We start from the raw sequence: 16,442 nt of genomic DNA, 5'->3' as shown, positions 1-16,442 counted from the left end.
GGGGGGGGGGGGGGGGGGCTGCTTTCAGGGATGTTAGGCGTCATTAGGCAGTCAATTTGGGAGTGAAATAATGAAATAATTTATCCCAAAAACCACATAAATGATCCTTCAGTTCTGAGGTCCACAATCCTTCCAATGTAAATAGCCTGAACTCTGTTCTCTTAAACTACATTCACACTGGCTTTGACAACGCACGTTTAAGTCGATATAAATGCACGTTTTAGGCTACCGTGTTCAAAACCTTCACGTTTACTCGCCACTACGCAGGTTTTTAAGTCCGTATACAGCACGCGGCAGACATGCACTAGTTAAAAAAGAAGAAGCCCCTCCCTGCTTCTCCAGTGTGAACACCACATACTTGAAGAACCCACGTTAAGCCTATTCCTGAACGTGCGATGCATGCTCAGCGTGAACGTTGAGTAAGGTGAGAATTCTCATTATTTGAGTACAAATGAACTTTTTTGCAAAATATTTTTTTAATAAATTAAAAAAATTGTTTTTAAAGATCAATGACAGATGAGGTATAAGAGCTGAAAGACAACTAATTTTCAAGACCCAAAAAATGCTGTTTTTTTGTTTTTTTTTTTGTTTTGTTGCATTTATCCTCAAAACCAAACATTCAACAATCATAGATGGGAGACTCAGCTTTCAGCCGACACACTCGGTTGTGTCCAGAGACGTGTAGATTTGAGGCGCTTTCCGTTTTTCATGTTCTTCAACACAAGTGTGCAACAGAGTGGAGTTAACATGAAGAGACAGCCTGTGGGAGAAGCTGCACGCTGAGGGGACGTGTAGCACCTTGGTGGTTTCTCTCCCCGCAGGGACGACAGCACCGGAGCGTGTCCCCGCTATGCCACCTCCAAACCAATTCTTAGAAATTTGGTTGAAGATGTGGAGATTTGGTGAATGTTTCCAAACAGCAGTGGAAGAGAGGACACACAGCACCGCAGTGAGACAGCAGTAGGGAAGCATCTGTGGAGCCAAAGTGTTGGTCCGTCTGGATGACCTGCGGTGGAGACACCTCAGGTTATTGGGAACGTCTCGGGAGGAACAATAGTGATTCTTGGGGAACGGATTCGCTTGCATATTTCACTGGAGGGGGCTTCTCACACAAGAATCAAACGGGTTGCAGACCGGCTTGTTTTTGTGCCACAGCTTTCATCCCACAAACTTTCTCTCAGAAGAATGTGAAAATAGAACAAATAAACTATATTTATATATGAAAAAATATATGAAAAAAGAACATTTTTCCTTTTTTTTTTTTTTTGCTTTGCATTCAAACATTTTGTATATAGATTTGTCTTCTCATACTAAGTTCACATTGTACATGGGCAAATTAGTTTTGAAGAAATGTAAAATATCAGTGTACGGACAAAACGAGCCCACTTTTTAAGGCTGCCGCCATGTTTGGAGCGGGAATCCTTCCCTGGAGCAGCCCGACGCTCAAAGTGGAAGATGAAGACCGAGAAGAGCGAATAAACCGTCAAACGCTGGAAAAAATGACCCAAATAAAAAGCGGTATGTACATAAATTTTCAGATGAGACAGCCACAGAACCGCAAAGTGGCTTAACCCTTTAACACCTGAGTGAAATCTTTTACTTTTCAACCATAAAACGATCAATGTAATTCCAGTAGATTCTGAAGGAGAAAAGCGGCAGCTTTTCTCCTTCAGAATCTACTGGAATTAGATTGATCGTGCAAATAATTAACAAAATTACAATAAACCAAATAAACAAATAAACACTGGAGCTCTGGTGTTAAAGGGTTAAGATGAAGTCCAAGCTCCGCCCCCACAGCTGACAAAACCATTTGCAACAACCTTTTATGACTCAAATAAACACATTCAAATGAACAAAGTACATTAATGATAATAAAAAAAAAAAAAAACATTTTCCACATGCTGCCAAATTCTTAAGTGCAAAGCACGTGAAAAACCCAATGATTGACCCGATCAAGTGACTCCGAACACCTCAGATAACATTAAAAAAGTGCAGGAAGAGTCGTTTCTGTTTTTAAAGTCAAGTAGACGTGATCGTACAAAGGATTGGTTTTCTTTAAGTGCAGTGCAGCATTTTGGTTTAACCCTCCCCTCTTTTGGTAACCAGGTGAAGAGTTTCTGTTCCCTTTGGAAAGGAACTGGGGGGATTTTCTCTCAGGTGGGAATTCTGTGGCATGCCGCCGACTTCCAGTGCAAACAGGAAGGTCTTTTTGACAATTTGGTCAGCACAGTTTTTCATAAGCAAGCTAGCACCTGAACAAAAGCCAAAAAAAGATAAATTATGTTGATTTTTTTTTTTGGTTGTAACATTAACTAAAGAAGCTGCTGAGATCGTCCTGGCAACATCAACACATTTAAGCTGCTGGTTTTTCTTTAGAATCACACCCCTGACACAAAACAGAACCGGCACGATAAAAAACAAACAAATATCTGCTTTGTGTTTGAGACGCTGTTGTGTAAATGTCCGTTTGCTCTCCCTGACTGTAAACGGTGTCTTTTTTGCATTGACCGTCCACCTTGAAGTCCTCTCTTCTTCCTCGTCTGTGCGTTTCCTTGGCGTTGCCGCGGAAGCAGGAGACGCCGTGATGTTGGTGACAAAAACATCACCCAGATGTAAAAATACACATAAATGAAAAAAAGAAAGCTTGAAAGAAGAACAAAAAAAGCACCGACTTCCCTTCCATCAAGCAGGTCCCAGTTCTTCTTTCTGATACAAAAAAAGAGTTCTTTTTAGTTTTTGTGATAAACACTCGAATCTCAGGGCCTGTTTTTTTTTTTTGGGCTCCTTCTTTGACAAGACGGTTCTTTAAAAATCTGAGCTGTACAAAACATAGAAAGATGCATCACTGGACCAAACATTAAAAAAAAGTTGCAGAAATCTTGAGAACTATTTTCTAATTTTTTTCTTTTTACACGTTTTAGCTGCACTGGGGGGTTTCCCTGGACTGGGAATGGTGGTGGTGAGGGGAGGTTGAGGCAGTATTTGAGATCATGGACGTTGATTCCGTCTTCCTTCACTTGCACCCACGGATGGACCGGTTCAGCGGATTTAAGAAGAGGGTGGGGATGAGTCTGGGGGCGGAGCCAGAGCTTGAAGACAGGAATTCTGACCAGACGAAAATCAAAAGCATGCAAAAATGATGCCCCCCACCCCAGATCTGGACGAAAACTGTTGGCACAGGGAGCCCTGGGTCGCCCAGATCAGTCGGTGAATCTCTGACAGGCTTTTTTCCAGCGGCAGGCGGTGCACCACATGTCGCGGTTTTCCATCCCGTACACTTTGCGGCACTTCTTCCCCTCGCCGCGAACCTTTCGACTGGAGAGAGAAGATAAGAAGCAGGGTAGTTTTTTTTTTTTCCTTTCAAATTTTGATTTAAAGACATAATACATCTGATATGCAGCAAAAAATGTCACTGAAATATTGTCTGTATTGATTCAGGTGAAAGACATGCAGAAAAAAGTAAAAAAAATAATAACTGCAAATACATTTTAAAACAAGCAACACTGTAATTTTAAATTTTCATCCTTTTATAAATTGATAAAAAATGTTAAAAAGAAAAGAGAGAGATGTGGATTTATGTCTACATAAATTATATGATTGCAATCAATATTTATTTTTGACAATTTAAAGAAGCTTCTACAATATATAAAGAGCAAATACATTGTATTTATTTTTTTTACTAATAATTCCAAATAATAAACACATTTTTCCAAAGTGTGAAATTCTCTAGATATTTTTGTGTGAAAAATATTAAAACAAAAGACGGATGTAAAGAGATTTATGAGTCATTATTATGTATAAACACGGTGGAATGGTGGAACAAACAGAACCAAAATAATAATTAAGTTAAAAGTTAGAGAAGAAAATTTACAAAACTGCGTGAATGTTTCTAAAATATAAATATAAAAAAATAAAATATATATTATTTCCGTATAAATATCTGATTTTATTTTCTAATTTCAAACACAACTTAAACAGTTTTGATGAAGTGGCACTTTCCTTCTTGGAATTCTTTATGTGTTTTTGTTAAATATATATATCCATCCATCCATCCATCCATTTTCTTGACCGCTTCATCCCTTTCGGGGTCGCGGAGGTGCCGGAGCCTATCCCGGCCACTGATGGGCAAAGGCGGGGTACACCCTGGACAGCTCGCCAGTCCGTTGCAGGGCCTCAATCATACACCTATTCACTCTCACATGCACACCTAGGGGCAAGTTAGAGTCACCAATTAACCTATGAAGCATGTTTTTGGACGGTGGGAGGAAGCCGGAGTCCTCGGTGAAAACCCACGCATGCACGGGGAGAACATGCAAACTCCACACAGAAAGGTCCCAGCCGGGATTCGAACCGGGGCCTTCTCGCTGTGAGGCAAGAGCGCTAACCACTGCGCCACCGTGCAGCCCTAAATATATATATATATATATATATTTTTTTTTTTTTACATATTTTTTTCTCTTGATAGAAGAAACTCAATCTGTGTCACCTTTACTGATGCTCTAAAGAACCAGCATGTGCAGGCGGGTCCTGCAGAGATTTGCAATCACACATACAACATAACAGGTGAATGTCACTGTGAGTGAAGAATGTACGCTGGTGATCATAACGGCCTTGAACTTCTGTCTGCTGAGGAAAAGATCACACAAATGCTGAAATGTGTGTTTCATCAGCACAATGGGAGTCTTATCAGCCACCTCAGATGATGATAAGGGGCTGGAAGAGGACATCTTCACTAACTGCCTTGCAGATAACTGGAATTAAGAGCAGCTCTTCAACATGAGAAGCTTCTTTGTGTCTGAGAAGCTGCAGCAGCTTTTTAGCTGCACTGATTCACAGAGGCTGAGGAGAGTTTCTCTAAATGATAAGCTAATCAATAAACTAGAACTGAACCGGCTCTTGGAGAAAAGGCAGCAGATCATCACCCCTGTTAATAGATCGTGTTCTGATAAATGATCACAGCACACTGCAGGCCGTTTCTGTGAAGTGAAACATGCAAGCAAAAGGCCAAACAGAGATGAATCCTTTCGTCACTGTGTTGGACTATTACATGAGGGGAAAAACCTTAAATTTAACATGAATAAACAAAACATCAGACAAGATAGTAGGCAGTTGGGGGTACCTGAGAGCGGTGGCGGCTCTCGGAGGAGATGAAAGCACGGAAATGGTCTGGGAGCGCTGCTCCCCGAATCCTTGGCTTTTACTCGGAGACACCTGATGAAAAAGCACGCCAGTTTTCCTTCAGCTGCTGTCAATCCAAGCTTGAAATATTTCTCTCTGTTCCCTTTTGGATCCTAAAATAATAGGAAAACAACAGCTTGCTCACCGTGTTCCCCGTGAAAGTGACAGGAGGGGACTGCCAGGAGATGCTGAAGCTGTTGGTGGGAGTGAAGCTGGTGGAGGCCGAGTCGGCTGAGTTGCTGCTGCTGGAGGGGATGGACACTGGAGCTGTGGCCTGAAAGGTCAAAACAGCATGCACTGTTAAGCTGCACTGAACACAAAAGTTGCATCAGGAACATCCAGTTTCAGTGTTTAGTCAATGTACAGATGCGATCACAGGTCCTGCAGTGGTTTTCACTGTTGGCCACAGCGAGCGCAGCAGGCTGCTGCTAGCACGTTTTGGTCGGGGCAACAACACGCTGTGGCGAAAACTCGGACCCTCAAATTCAAGTATTTGAACTTTGGCAAAGATTTTGCGTCCCATCAACCAATCAGAAAGTCAGTTTTGGCCTATGGATTGATAATGAAATCAGTGGGTGGAGTCTAAAACCAACAAGGAGGAGAATCTGACTGTTCTCCTTCTGAACTTTTAAATGTTTTTCTTATTTGTATTGAGACGATAATAAAAAGATCCTTTAATTTTATAAAATGTTGTATTTTTTCTCTCCTCGGACTAAGACAAGTTGTCAAACTGGGTCACAGAGAGATGGAAGTACAGCTGAAAGTCAGGGGGGGCCTGGCTGCAGACAAGATGGCGCCCACGCATCATTAGCCAGAAGCAGAAATTCCACAAGATTTCAGAATTGCAGCATCTTTTATTAAAACTTTTTAATGTTATTAAATGCTTTAATGCATCAAATGAGCTTAAAATGGGGCAAAAAAAGGTTAATTGTTTAAGTTTTTCAAAAAAAGGATATTAACAAAAGTGTTTCTCTGCGGATCAGCTGATTCACAGTGATTGCATCAGGAGTTATGGTATGTCAAAAGGCATAGTAGGTTTTGACATGTCCGGTGTTAAAGGTTCAAGGTTTACAATTAAAAAACTGTTGGTGTTGCCAGTTAAATGAGTCTTTTTCAACCAAGAAAATAATATTTTTTTGACTGAAATTGAGGGGGAGGGACAGCGTGTGAACTTCCTGTTCTGGACTTCTGGCTAATGATGTCTGAGTGTCATCTTGCTGTCTGCACCCAGGTCCTCTTACTGAAGGCGTCTGTCATTCAGACGCAGCTCCTGCAGTAGATGGTGAAGTTCACCGTACTGGGAGAGTCTTAAACCCAGACATGGAGACAGGGAGTCTTCGGAAGACTGCTGTATTTTTCGTCTGGAGACTCACCTGGTAGGCGTGATCTGTGTGGATGAGGTAGAGAGCACTGGGCGCGGAGCGACTGAGCGGCGTGGTGCCGCCGACGTGAGGCTCCTTGGCGTTGGAGGGCAGCGGGGGTCGATGTGAGTCTGGAGGCTGGCTGAGCGGCGGGAGAGGAGACGGAGGAGGAGGAGGTGACAGGACGGAGGGCGACGCCGGGGACAGGCTGCTCAGGCCGTCGGCCACAGAGTCCGTGTTGAGCTTGATCTCTGTGTAGTAGAAGTCTTCCTCGCCGTCGCTGCAGTCCGAGTCACAGTTACGCCTGAATGTGTGAGCAGAGGACACAGAGGTGAGTGAAGACAACAACATTTAACTCTCATCCTGTACAAACTTATTTTGCCTTTTGATCAATTTTTAATAGTGTCCTTTTCCAGTTGAGCTTTATTTCGGATAAAACAAACAGAACTCATCAAATTTCTGGCAAAAAATATTAATGTGCAAACCATAAAATTCATTAAAACAGTATTTTCTGACTGTTTTCAGCAGATGACAAAGTTTTTCAGAATAAAAGTTCTCTCTTGGGTCTGAGGTTCTAAACTCAAACTTTTATTTTGACTGTCCAGAGATTTTATTTGTAGAATCATGTACAAAACTTGAGGTTTAAATTATAATTTACAGTAAAATAGAAGAAATTGACTTCATTTTTGCACTCTTACTGACACTTATGCACCGGAAACAATTAATAAAGCTGCTCAGAAACAACACTAATAAAAACGGATCTCTGCGATACATTTAAAAAATGTTATTGAGCATAAACTGATTGATTGAGATGAAGCACTTTTATTCAAATCCACTGACAAAATGAAATTAATAAAATGAATAGATTAATTTAAGAGAGCAATGACAGCAATGTATTTGTGTTACCCTAGATGGATGGTGCGGATGTGTCTCTGAATGCCAGCGGTGGTGCTCAGCACTTTCCCACAATTCTTCCAGAGGCACTTGAACATCACCTTCATGGAGTTCTGCAGAAACAAATATGTATTAGAATACGAAAGATGCCAATAAAAAAACATTTTAGGAGCATCAAAGTAGACGGCAAAACAAATATATCAATAGGCCTTAAACCATCAAAAAAATGGAATCACAAAACTTCACAACTCTGTAACTTATCCATGTTCTGAATTGCTTATTGGAGAAAACTTGGTTACTTTGGGTTTTTAAACATTTATTTCCCTCGTAACCAACTTTTAAATCCAGAAAAACCCATGAAGCAACGGCTCTAAAAAGATTATTTAGTAGGAGTTATATTTTTGTTGGTACATTTATCTGAAATAAGTGAAAAGGAAACGTTTTCATTGAAAAGAAATACAATAAAGCAGGAAAAAAGTCATGGAAAAATAGTAGAATACTATGTTTAGCTGCTACTTTTCCCTCACTAAATTTAATTCGATAACTGGCCTTAAATCAGGAATTATTTTAAGATGCATCATGTTTTTAACAACTTAACTTTTAAATAATGTTTTTAAAAAGCAATGTCTGGATTACATTTTTGTCACTTTTTCTCTCTTGATGCACCAACAACAAACCACCTCTTGAATTTAAGGTTATGGGTTACATCTAAAAGGTCATTTTTTTAGGGCTGTGAATGTTAACATGTTAACGTGCGCGATTAATAAAACCTAATTTGTTAATATTTATTAATTGCGCTCAGGTGTCCTGTCGTGCAGCTGTGAGATCAGCGTAATAAAACTAAGCCTAAAATAAATGTAAACTCTTTTTTACATCCTGTGATTGAGATTTTATTAAATTAAAGAGATAATATGGGATTTATTTGTAGTTTCGATCTTCTATTTTAATAAATAAGGCGTAGAATGAACGTCTCTCTGAAGGCTGCAGTGCAGAGCAGCACCTCACCTGCTATGGGGGGCGGAGCGAAACGGAGCTGTATCCCATGAGAAATCGAAAAAAAGAAACTGATTATTATTTTATTTTTGGGATGGGAACCAACATGAATCTTCCATAATAATAAGCATCCGTGTTGTCTAAAATTTGAGGAAACTGCGGTTCTCCGTGAAAGTCCCGCCCCCAACACCGCTGGAGGCAAACACTTCGGGCGGCAGTGGCTCAGGTGGTAGAGCGGGTTGGCCAATGATCGAAGGATAGGCGGTTCGATTCCGGCTTACGCCAGCCAAGTGTCGTTGTGTCCTTGGCCAAGCCACTTAACCCTACTTGCTTCCAGTGTGCCTCCACTGGTGTATGAATGCGTATGAATGTTCCGGTGATGGTCAGAGGGGCCGTAGGCGCGTACTGGCAGCCACGCCTCTGTCAGCCTGCCCCAGGGCAGCTGTGGCTACAGTAGTAGCTTACCGTCACCAAGTATGAATGAGGTGTGAATGAATAATGGATACACAATGTAAGTGCTTTGAGCGTCTGGAAAAGCGCAGATAAATCTAATCCATTATTACTTCAGAGGAGACAGACACGCCCCCACCTGTGATCAGCTGACCTGAAATCCATCTGGATCAAACTTCTCCCAAAAAAAAATTTCATTATATTTCACAAGCATAATAAAGACAGTTTACGAGAAAAAAGGGAAAAAGCTGGAAAAAAGAAAAGAGAATTCCAGGAAAAATGTAAAATAGACAGGAGTGCTCTTAAATTCTTATTTATGGGCTACATGGTGGGATTTAGCCTGGATTTTTTTTTTTCATTCAAAAACATGTTGATTAGTGTGTTGACAAATTAAATTACTTCTAAAACTTTCATTCTAAACATTTTTGGGATTTCCACAGCAAAATTAATCTAGTTTTTCCAGACAGAATTTTCTGTTTTTGCATATTATGTCTAGTGTGTGATTAAAATTACACCAAAAAAGCAAGCAGTCTTTCAAATTGAAATTAGAGGTAGATTCAAAAGTTGACAAAAAAGAATTTTTAGATCCTGGGTTCTAAAGAGTTAAAAATAAACACTAAATGTACAATCTTGGATGCAATTTCATATTATGATTATTTGCAGATAATGAGCAAATACTGTAAGAAAAAATAAAAAAGTAATGTTGATTAATCGCAATAAATTTTTCCAGATTTGCTAGTTTTTTTTTTTTTAATTGATTCCCGGGTTACATTTTTTGTAAACATCGGGTTTTCACGCTGATTTTTGTGTTGCTAAACTCAGGGAATCGGCAGAGGATCTCTTGAGGCCGTGGAAAACACTTCAGACAGTTTTTAATCCTCCCTGTGAGTTCATTCTCAGGCCAGACGGCGCGTCGCTCAGAATCTTAATCTGAAAACCTCAGACCTCGTGATAGATTTTTAGAACAAACAAATAAAAAAAACGAGTTTAAAAACTGGTTTGCATGAGTTACAGGGATATAATCCAGTTCTTGTACTTTAGCTGGTGACTTAAAGCCATCAGCTTCCTCTGCTATCTCTCATAGTGAACAATAAAACTGAGGATCCATTTGTGTGTCTGTGGAGACCTAAAATGTACTCTACTTTTAAATGTTTACAATGATGTGAGGCAAAAACACAATTTGAAGTAAAAGGATTTTAAAAATGTCATGCCTTTTATTTCAGATCTCGTCTCCAAGTTATTAAAGACAACAAAGGCCCTTCTCTCTGTAAAATAATGTATTTATCGTCTATATCCTGAACACGAACAGAGAGAGCGTAATTATGATGGAGTGAAACTCCCCAAAGCCCCTCCATGCCCTCCTGCCTTCACACTCTGACCCACTTTAAACTGTCTTACAGGCTTGTCTATCAAACTATTGTTTACGATTCTGATTCAACATTACAAAAACAATAACAACAACATTTTTACCCCTATTTTTCCCTCGTTTCCTTTCAGCAACGTATGCACAAAGCTTTGGCCCATTTGTCTTTGCTAACAAAAGCATATTGATGTGTTAATCAGGAAGTGTGTGTGCGTTCCCCTTTAAAGAGGCTCTACACAGTTAATTAAATGGAACGCTTCAAACGGTATAGTGTTGCCAAGTGGAGGAGCAGCGCACAAGAGGAGCCGGGAGATCATTTTCATGCAGAATCCTTCATGTTTAAGAGAAAACATTCGAGAAAACGCTCATCATCTTCTTCTTCTTCTGCATTTTTGTGTGGTTCCTGCAAGCGGCCCTTACATGCATCGTGTATCTTTCTCTTTTCATTGTTGAAGTGTTTTTGCCATCATACCCTTCAGCATTGTGTGCTGGCATAGAGCTGACCCATGTGTTTGCTGGTATTCAAAGCAGACATGAGGCTTCAGAAGCCGTTGTGATCAATGAAACAGGTATTTTGTTCAAATGGAGGGAAGAATCATTAATATTATTCAGGGGGATTAGATGAGTGGGATGGATGGTACTGTACATAGCAGCCCTGATAGAAGACAGCAGAAGACAATATAGACGAGGAAAAAAGAATAAGTGACAGCGAGCTGTCAGCGGTGGGTAAAAATGAGACAAAGAGGGATGATGAGTGTGCCTCAGGAGGCGCAGACTGAAGCCAAAAAAAATGTTTTTTTCCATGATTGAGACATCATTCAAAAACACAACTGTTGAATAATGCTGAGTGATGAAGCAAGCCAACTAGTTCTTAGCGTAGAGTTAGTTTGAACCATTTATGATTTATGTATTTATTGGACTTTTGACCTTATGTAGTAATTAAGATTATAGTCATGTAACGACAAGAGTTTGACCACACAATATATGTCACAATACAATTTATACCATAACTGTAACAGAAACAATACATCACATCGTTTAGAAAATGTGTTTAAAAAGTATTACTTCAAAAATACAACAATGAACCATTCAAAACAATTTTAGGAGTGTTTTCTGCTGTTGTTTTTGTTAACAAAAAAAAAAAAACTTAAAACAGGTAAAGTCATGGAGTGTCAGTGCAGCAGCCCATTTTCAGCCTCCGAACAATTTTTTTTATAAAAACGTATTTTCTTCTTTTTATCTTTTTCGTTTGTATTTAATAACTGTAATGTGTCTGCATGTATGAATGCACATGATTATACTGTATATATTCATTTATATATATATATTTTTCCTTTTACTTTACTTTTCCTATTGAAATAACGTAAATGGAGCAGGGAAAAAACGTTTTCTTCCATTCATTTTCCTTTTAAATCAAATTGTCCAAGATCTTCTGTTTTTGTTGTTGTGGAAAATAAAAGAAAAAAACACTTTGTCTGAAGACTAACACACTTTTCACAACAAAATGATTTATAATACACTTTATTTAATTATCGGAGCATTTGGTACTAAAGTTGAATCTCTCATACAAATCGCTTTAACACAACCACATTTCAAGTGTTTTTTATTTCGATAAATTAGGAAATATTTTTTCCAACACTCAACATCCTATTTTTCAGTATAGGAAAAAAAGCTTAAATGTTCTTTAAGAAAATAAAGTGCAAGTTATTTCCAACACTGCTTAAATATTCTTTATGAGGTATGAAATGGCTACTGGTTAAAATAACCAAAGAAACAATTAACAATCTCAAATGAACTGCCAATTTCAGTTAAAACTGTGCTGTATTTGTGTCATAGCCACGAGATTTATTGTTACTTGTTTTTTTAATTTTTTTATTTTTTTGTAACTTGTCCTGTCCAACATTTATCTGATCTTAATTTACAAACCAGATAATGATAATACACGTAAAGTCGTAAGGTCGAGACTGAATGGGATTTTCACTTCCTCACACTCCCTTTCAGGTGATCTATCTTTTATTGTCTAGTTATCTTGTGTTATACATGTCTTTATGGTTGTAAACTTCTGTTGGTTGATTGATTGTTTTCTGGATTGCTTGGAATAAACCATTTCTAATCTAATCTAATAAAGCTGTGTAACATCTGCATGACTAATGAGTGAACATCTACCATGGTTAGCATGAGATCTTGTTTTGGTGTGGAGCTGCTGAAAGAGGCTTGGTGTGGGATCTAAGTGGAACACTAAAGTAAGACACTGAACTAAATGCTTGCATAGAAATGACAAATCAAAAAATGTTTTGAAATCGTTTTACCAAAATCAACATTTTCCTTTATCCCGATTAAAGATGCTTTGTTATTAATCTGTTTTAAAATTATCTTTATTTGCTTTTGGTGATTAAGGATAAAAACTGAGATATGCATGTGCTGAAGAAAATACTGTCACTTTATTTGAGCAGCACAGTAGAAAGACTTATAGCAGGGGTGCTCAAATCCAGGCCTCGAGGGCCAGTGTCCCACATGTTTTCCAACCAACCTGCCATTGAAGCTCCTTATTGGCCAAACACACCTGATTCAGGTTTGTGTTTTCCACAGATATGCATGCAAATTGGCTTTTTCAGTCTATATTTAACTAAATAAATTTTTAGCAAGTAAAGAAAATGAATCTGAATTAATCTAAAATATAGAAATATGGTTTTAGCATTACAGCAAATGTGTGTTTTTAGTATGCAGGTCATGTTTGGATTTTTAGAAGCTAAACCTCAACATTGAGAGTAAATCCTCACCTTGCGCTTGCGAGGGATGGGCTCATCAAAGAGCAGACTGGTGCCGTCCTGATCGTCCAGACTGGGGTCCTCAGGCCCAGTGGGGCCAGACCCCACCCCACCCAGGCTGGGCACCCGGAAAGGTTTGAAGCTGTCTGCTGAGAGCGGTGGAGAAGGTGTGGAGGGATTGGACTGGTCACTGGGGGCCGACCAGCTCCAGTAGCCTCCAGAGGAGCTGTTGCTGGATGGTGTGAAAGGTACGGCCGAGCCATTGTCTTTCCATGAATTACTCAGACCCTCTGCACACAAAGACAAGAGAAGCATGTTAAAGGCTGCTTTCAGAGTATGGGAATATAGTAAATAAAATCCAGATTATTCCAGAACTCCAATGGTTCTTTGGCAGATCCTATATAAAAGCTTCAGTGCATAAAAGCAGTTATTTTCCTGCACTTCTTCAGCTCCCCTGAGGCAGCCAAGGTCATTTTTAACAGATCAAAGGCAGGTTTTTCTTTATAATAAAACCTACAAGAACTTTTAACTTGTAAAGATAAGGTCTAGTGAAAAATATGAAGACACTTGGTGTAAAAGACTGTGTTAAAATAAAAGACTGTGTTAAAAAAATGAGCCAAAGCTGGAATTCTGGAAATTTTATTTTCATCTAATGTTATGTTTTCTTCTTGTTTTTTCTGATTACAATCAAACTACTCGGGTGTTACGCGTGTGATGGGTGAGAACGGACAGTCAGTCGGTGTCAAACAGCATCTGAATGAGCCAAAGTGATTGCATTCGAGGGGCACTTTACATCCTCACTGCCGTGCTGGAATGGCAGAGATCCAGTCTCTTCCTCCACAACTCATTGATGTGCTTACAGCACAGCAGGTGGTGGCAATTCATCAGCCTCAGCCGCCACATGCACTCCCAAGATAACAGCTGGGAGGAGGAAAATGTCAGCATATATGAGAACGTACAAATTACTGGCTGGAGGTGAAGCCACGTCTCTTTTTTCTGTAGCTGTCACAGGCTCGCTGCTTTATTTGTAGGGCATACAAAAAGCAAACATTTATATGTGTCGCAACCTAATGAGGCGGGAAGACGCCTCTGATACTCACCGCTGACTTTAACAGGTGGACTCCTGACCAGAGGGCTGGTGGAGAGGCTCGTCAGAACCATGGCGGCCGTCACTTTATCCATGTCCACTTCCTCCTCAGACCGCCTGACAGCAGAAAAAGGAGAGTTTAATCTTTTCATCTTTTATGAAGGCTTTCATATTTATGAACATTCAGCTCATAATGTTAAAAGTAACAGCAAATAAAATGAAAAATGTTATAAAATATTACTTTTTCCCATTTTCATTAAGGAAAAAGAATTAGCAAATCACTTGCAACAAATAACTTTTTCATAGTTAAATTATAACAAAACCACTTTAAGAACGCTACATTTATGTTTGCAGAAAACACAACCACAAATCTCTAACTGTACCATTTTTGTGGGATAATTTGTCTGTAAAACTTGTTCAAATGAGTAAATTTAAATGCAAGAGCCAATTAAAATGACAGCATATTTTCGAAGAAAAAAAGTCACTTTAACCTTAAAAAGTATTATTAGTATTGTACTTGTACTAAGAAATAACAAAAATGAAAACCTAAATTTAAACCTGATTTTATTAAAAATGTTGCACAGGACCAGAACATTGCCTAAGACAAATTCTGCTCTTGTAAGATAAAAACTGAAATTATAGAGTTTTGTACAAAATATTTGAGATCTTTGATTTTTTGTTATGAAATCATTTAAATGTGTTGACTCAATGGTGAATTGAAGATTTAGATAGTTAATACCCCTAAAAATTGTGTCACTGACTAGGAGGTAAAGCTAACCAAACAAAACCGGATTGCTTCAAAATAAAAGCTTTCCTTTAACAATAATAAAGCCTGACATGAACTAGGGATCCTTCCTATAAGTTTTCTCAAGGTAAATTTGAGAACTTTTATGGTCATGTACATCAAAAATTAAGACCAATGTGCCAGTCTATTTCCCATTTTTTTTCTTTTATTCCCATTTTAGATTAAAACTGTAGCTTATATCTTGTTTTTGTTCTGTGCCGTGATGGTTTATCATGCTTTTTTTTTTTTTTTTTTTAAACCAGCGGTTAGCATATTGGTCCATAACAATTGGTTCTGATGCTGTTTATTTACATTATATGATCAACATAGTTGTGGTAAAATATATATATATATATTTTCAACAAGAAATGTGAAGTGGATAGATTTCAAACAGCCCAATTTTTAAGGCTCAGACATACATTTTTTCTCCTATGTAATTTTAGTGCAATAAAACTGTTTTTACATAATTATTTTAGGATAAATGCTTTTTGTTGTGCAGTAAAATGACGGCCTTGATTATTATTTTTTTAATTAGAGCTGTTTTTTTGAGTTGACATATTTTACAACACATAAAAACTTGAAAAGTCTAAAGAAATCTACTTTTTTCTCTTACATCTTGAAAAAGAACTAGCATAGTTGCCTATAGAAATCAATAAAATACATGTAGGATGCATCAATCTGTCCTGATTTTATGTGCTGAAGTAAGCGCCTTCTGTGATATGACTGTAAGCCAAACTTTAATAAATTCACTTAAAATGCAGAAAACGTTCCTTGAAAGACTGAAGCCTAATGTTCAGGCATGTATGATTACTAAAGAGACTCAGTCTCTGTGATAAAAAAAGACATCAATAGCTTCATGACTAACAGCACCTGTGTTCTATGCTCACTGTTCATGCGAAGCTTTGATGGTGTGAGGGATCAGTTGAGACTATTTTAGCAGTGAAGAAATGCATTCATTAAAAAAACATGATAATTGAAGTGGGTTTTTGAAGCCAAAATATTAAATGCTTTTTATGCATATTTTGTTTTACATGTGTATTGTTACTAACTAGAGGAACAAAATACACTGAGGACATCTAAAAAATTGTAAAAAGTTAAATATCTTTGTCAGAAACTAAAGTTTATGTTTTTTAATGTGAAGATATAACTAAAGAAATTATGCTTTTAAAGCAACACAAAAAAGCTCATCCTAAACTATCATTAAATCTAGCAAATTATTCAAAATAAAAAAAAAAAGAATGAAAGCCTTTTTTACAGATCTATGCAATACTATAAACTAATGTTATTTTCTTTGATGGGTGTACTAATGTTCCATTTGAAAATAACGCCTATAAATGCATCAGGACACAAATAAGCATGTTTTTGTCTAATCTGAGTGACTCCATCCATCCAACTCCGCCCTTCTTTTTAACTGAACATGGTTGGATTTTGAATTCTCCACAAACTAAGAGTGATAATGTGATCTAAGAGGACAGAATTACTGTCCTCGTGTTCAAATCTTTTAGAAGCAGACTATAAGCCCAACATTTATTTTTAGATCAGCTTTAAGGCACAGATGCTCCCC

At 38.3% G+C, this 16,442-nt stretch overlaps 2 protein-coding genes across 2 annotated transcripts in view; one reads left to right on the top strand and one right to left on the bottom strand.

The window, feature by feature from the left end:
* The window catches only part of adnp2b (ADNP homeobox 2b), a gene marked incomplete in the record, with an annotated part of 705,870 nt that overhangs the window by 468,443 nt on the left and 220,985 nt on the right, over positions 1-16,442 (top strand).
* The window catches only part of znf704 (zinc finger protein 704), a 50,192-nt gene continuing 36,516 nt past the window's right edge, over positions 2,767-16,442 (bottom strand). The window contains exons 3-9 of the mRNA XM_024294532.2: positions 14,108-14,211; positions 13,020-13,297; positions 7,446-7,546; positions 6,552-6,843; positions 5,324-5,452; positions 5,120-5,211; positions 2,767-3,315 (exon numbers count right to left, since the gene is read on the bottom strand). Coding sequence (XP_024150300.1) covers positions 3,201-3,315; positions 5,120-5,211; positions 5,324-5,452; positions 6,552-6,843; positions 7,446-7,546; positions 13,020-13,297; positions 14,108-14,211 — 1,111 coding nt within the window. The 3' untranslated portion in view covers positions 2,767-3,200. The remainder of the gene's footprint in view (positions 3,316-5,119; positions 5,212-5,323; positions 5,453-6,551; positions 6,844-7,445; positions 7,547-13,019; positions 13,298-14,107; positions 14,212-16,442) is intronic.

This window comes from Oryzias melastigma, linkage group LG11, assembly GCF_002922805.2.
Source record: "Oryzias melastigma strain HK-1 linkage group LG11, ASM292280v2, whole genome shotgun sequence".
NCBI classification, from domain to species: domain Eukaryota; kingdom Metazoa; phylum Chordata; class Actinopteri; order Beloniformes; family Adrianichthyidae; genus Oryzias; species Oryzias melastigma.
Note: the sequence above shows the minus strand (reverse complement) of the source record. Positions and strands in the feature narration are given on the sequence as shown.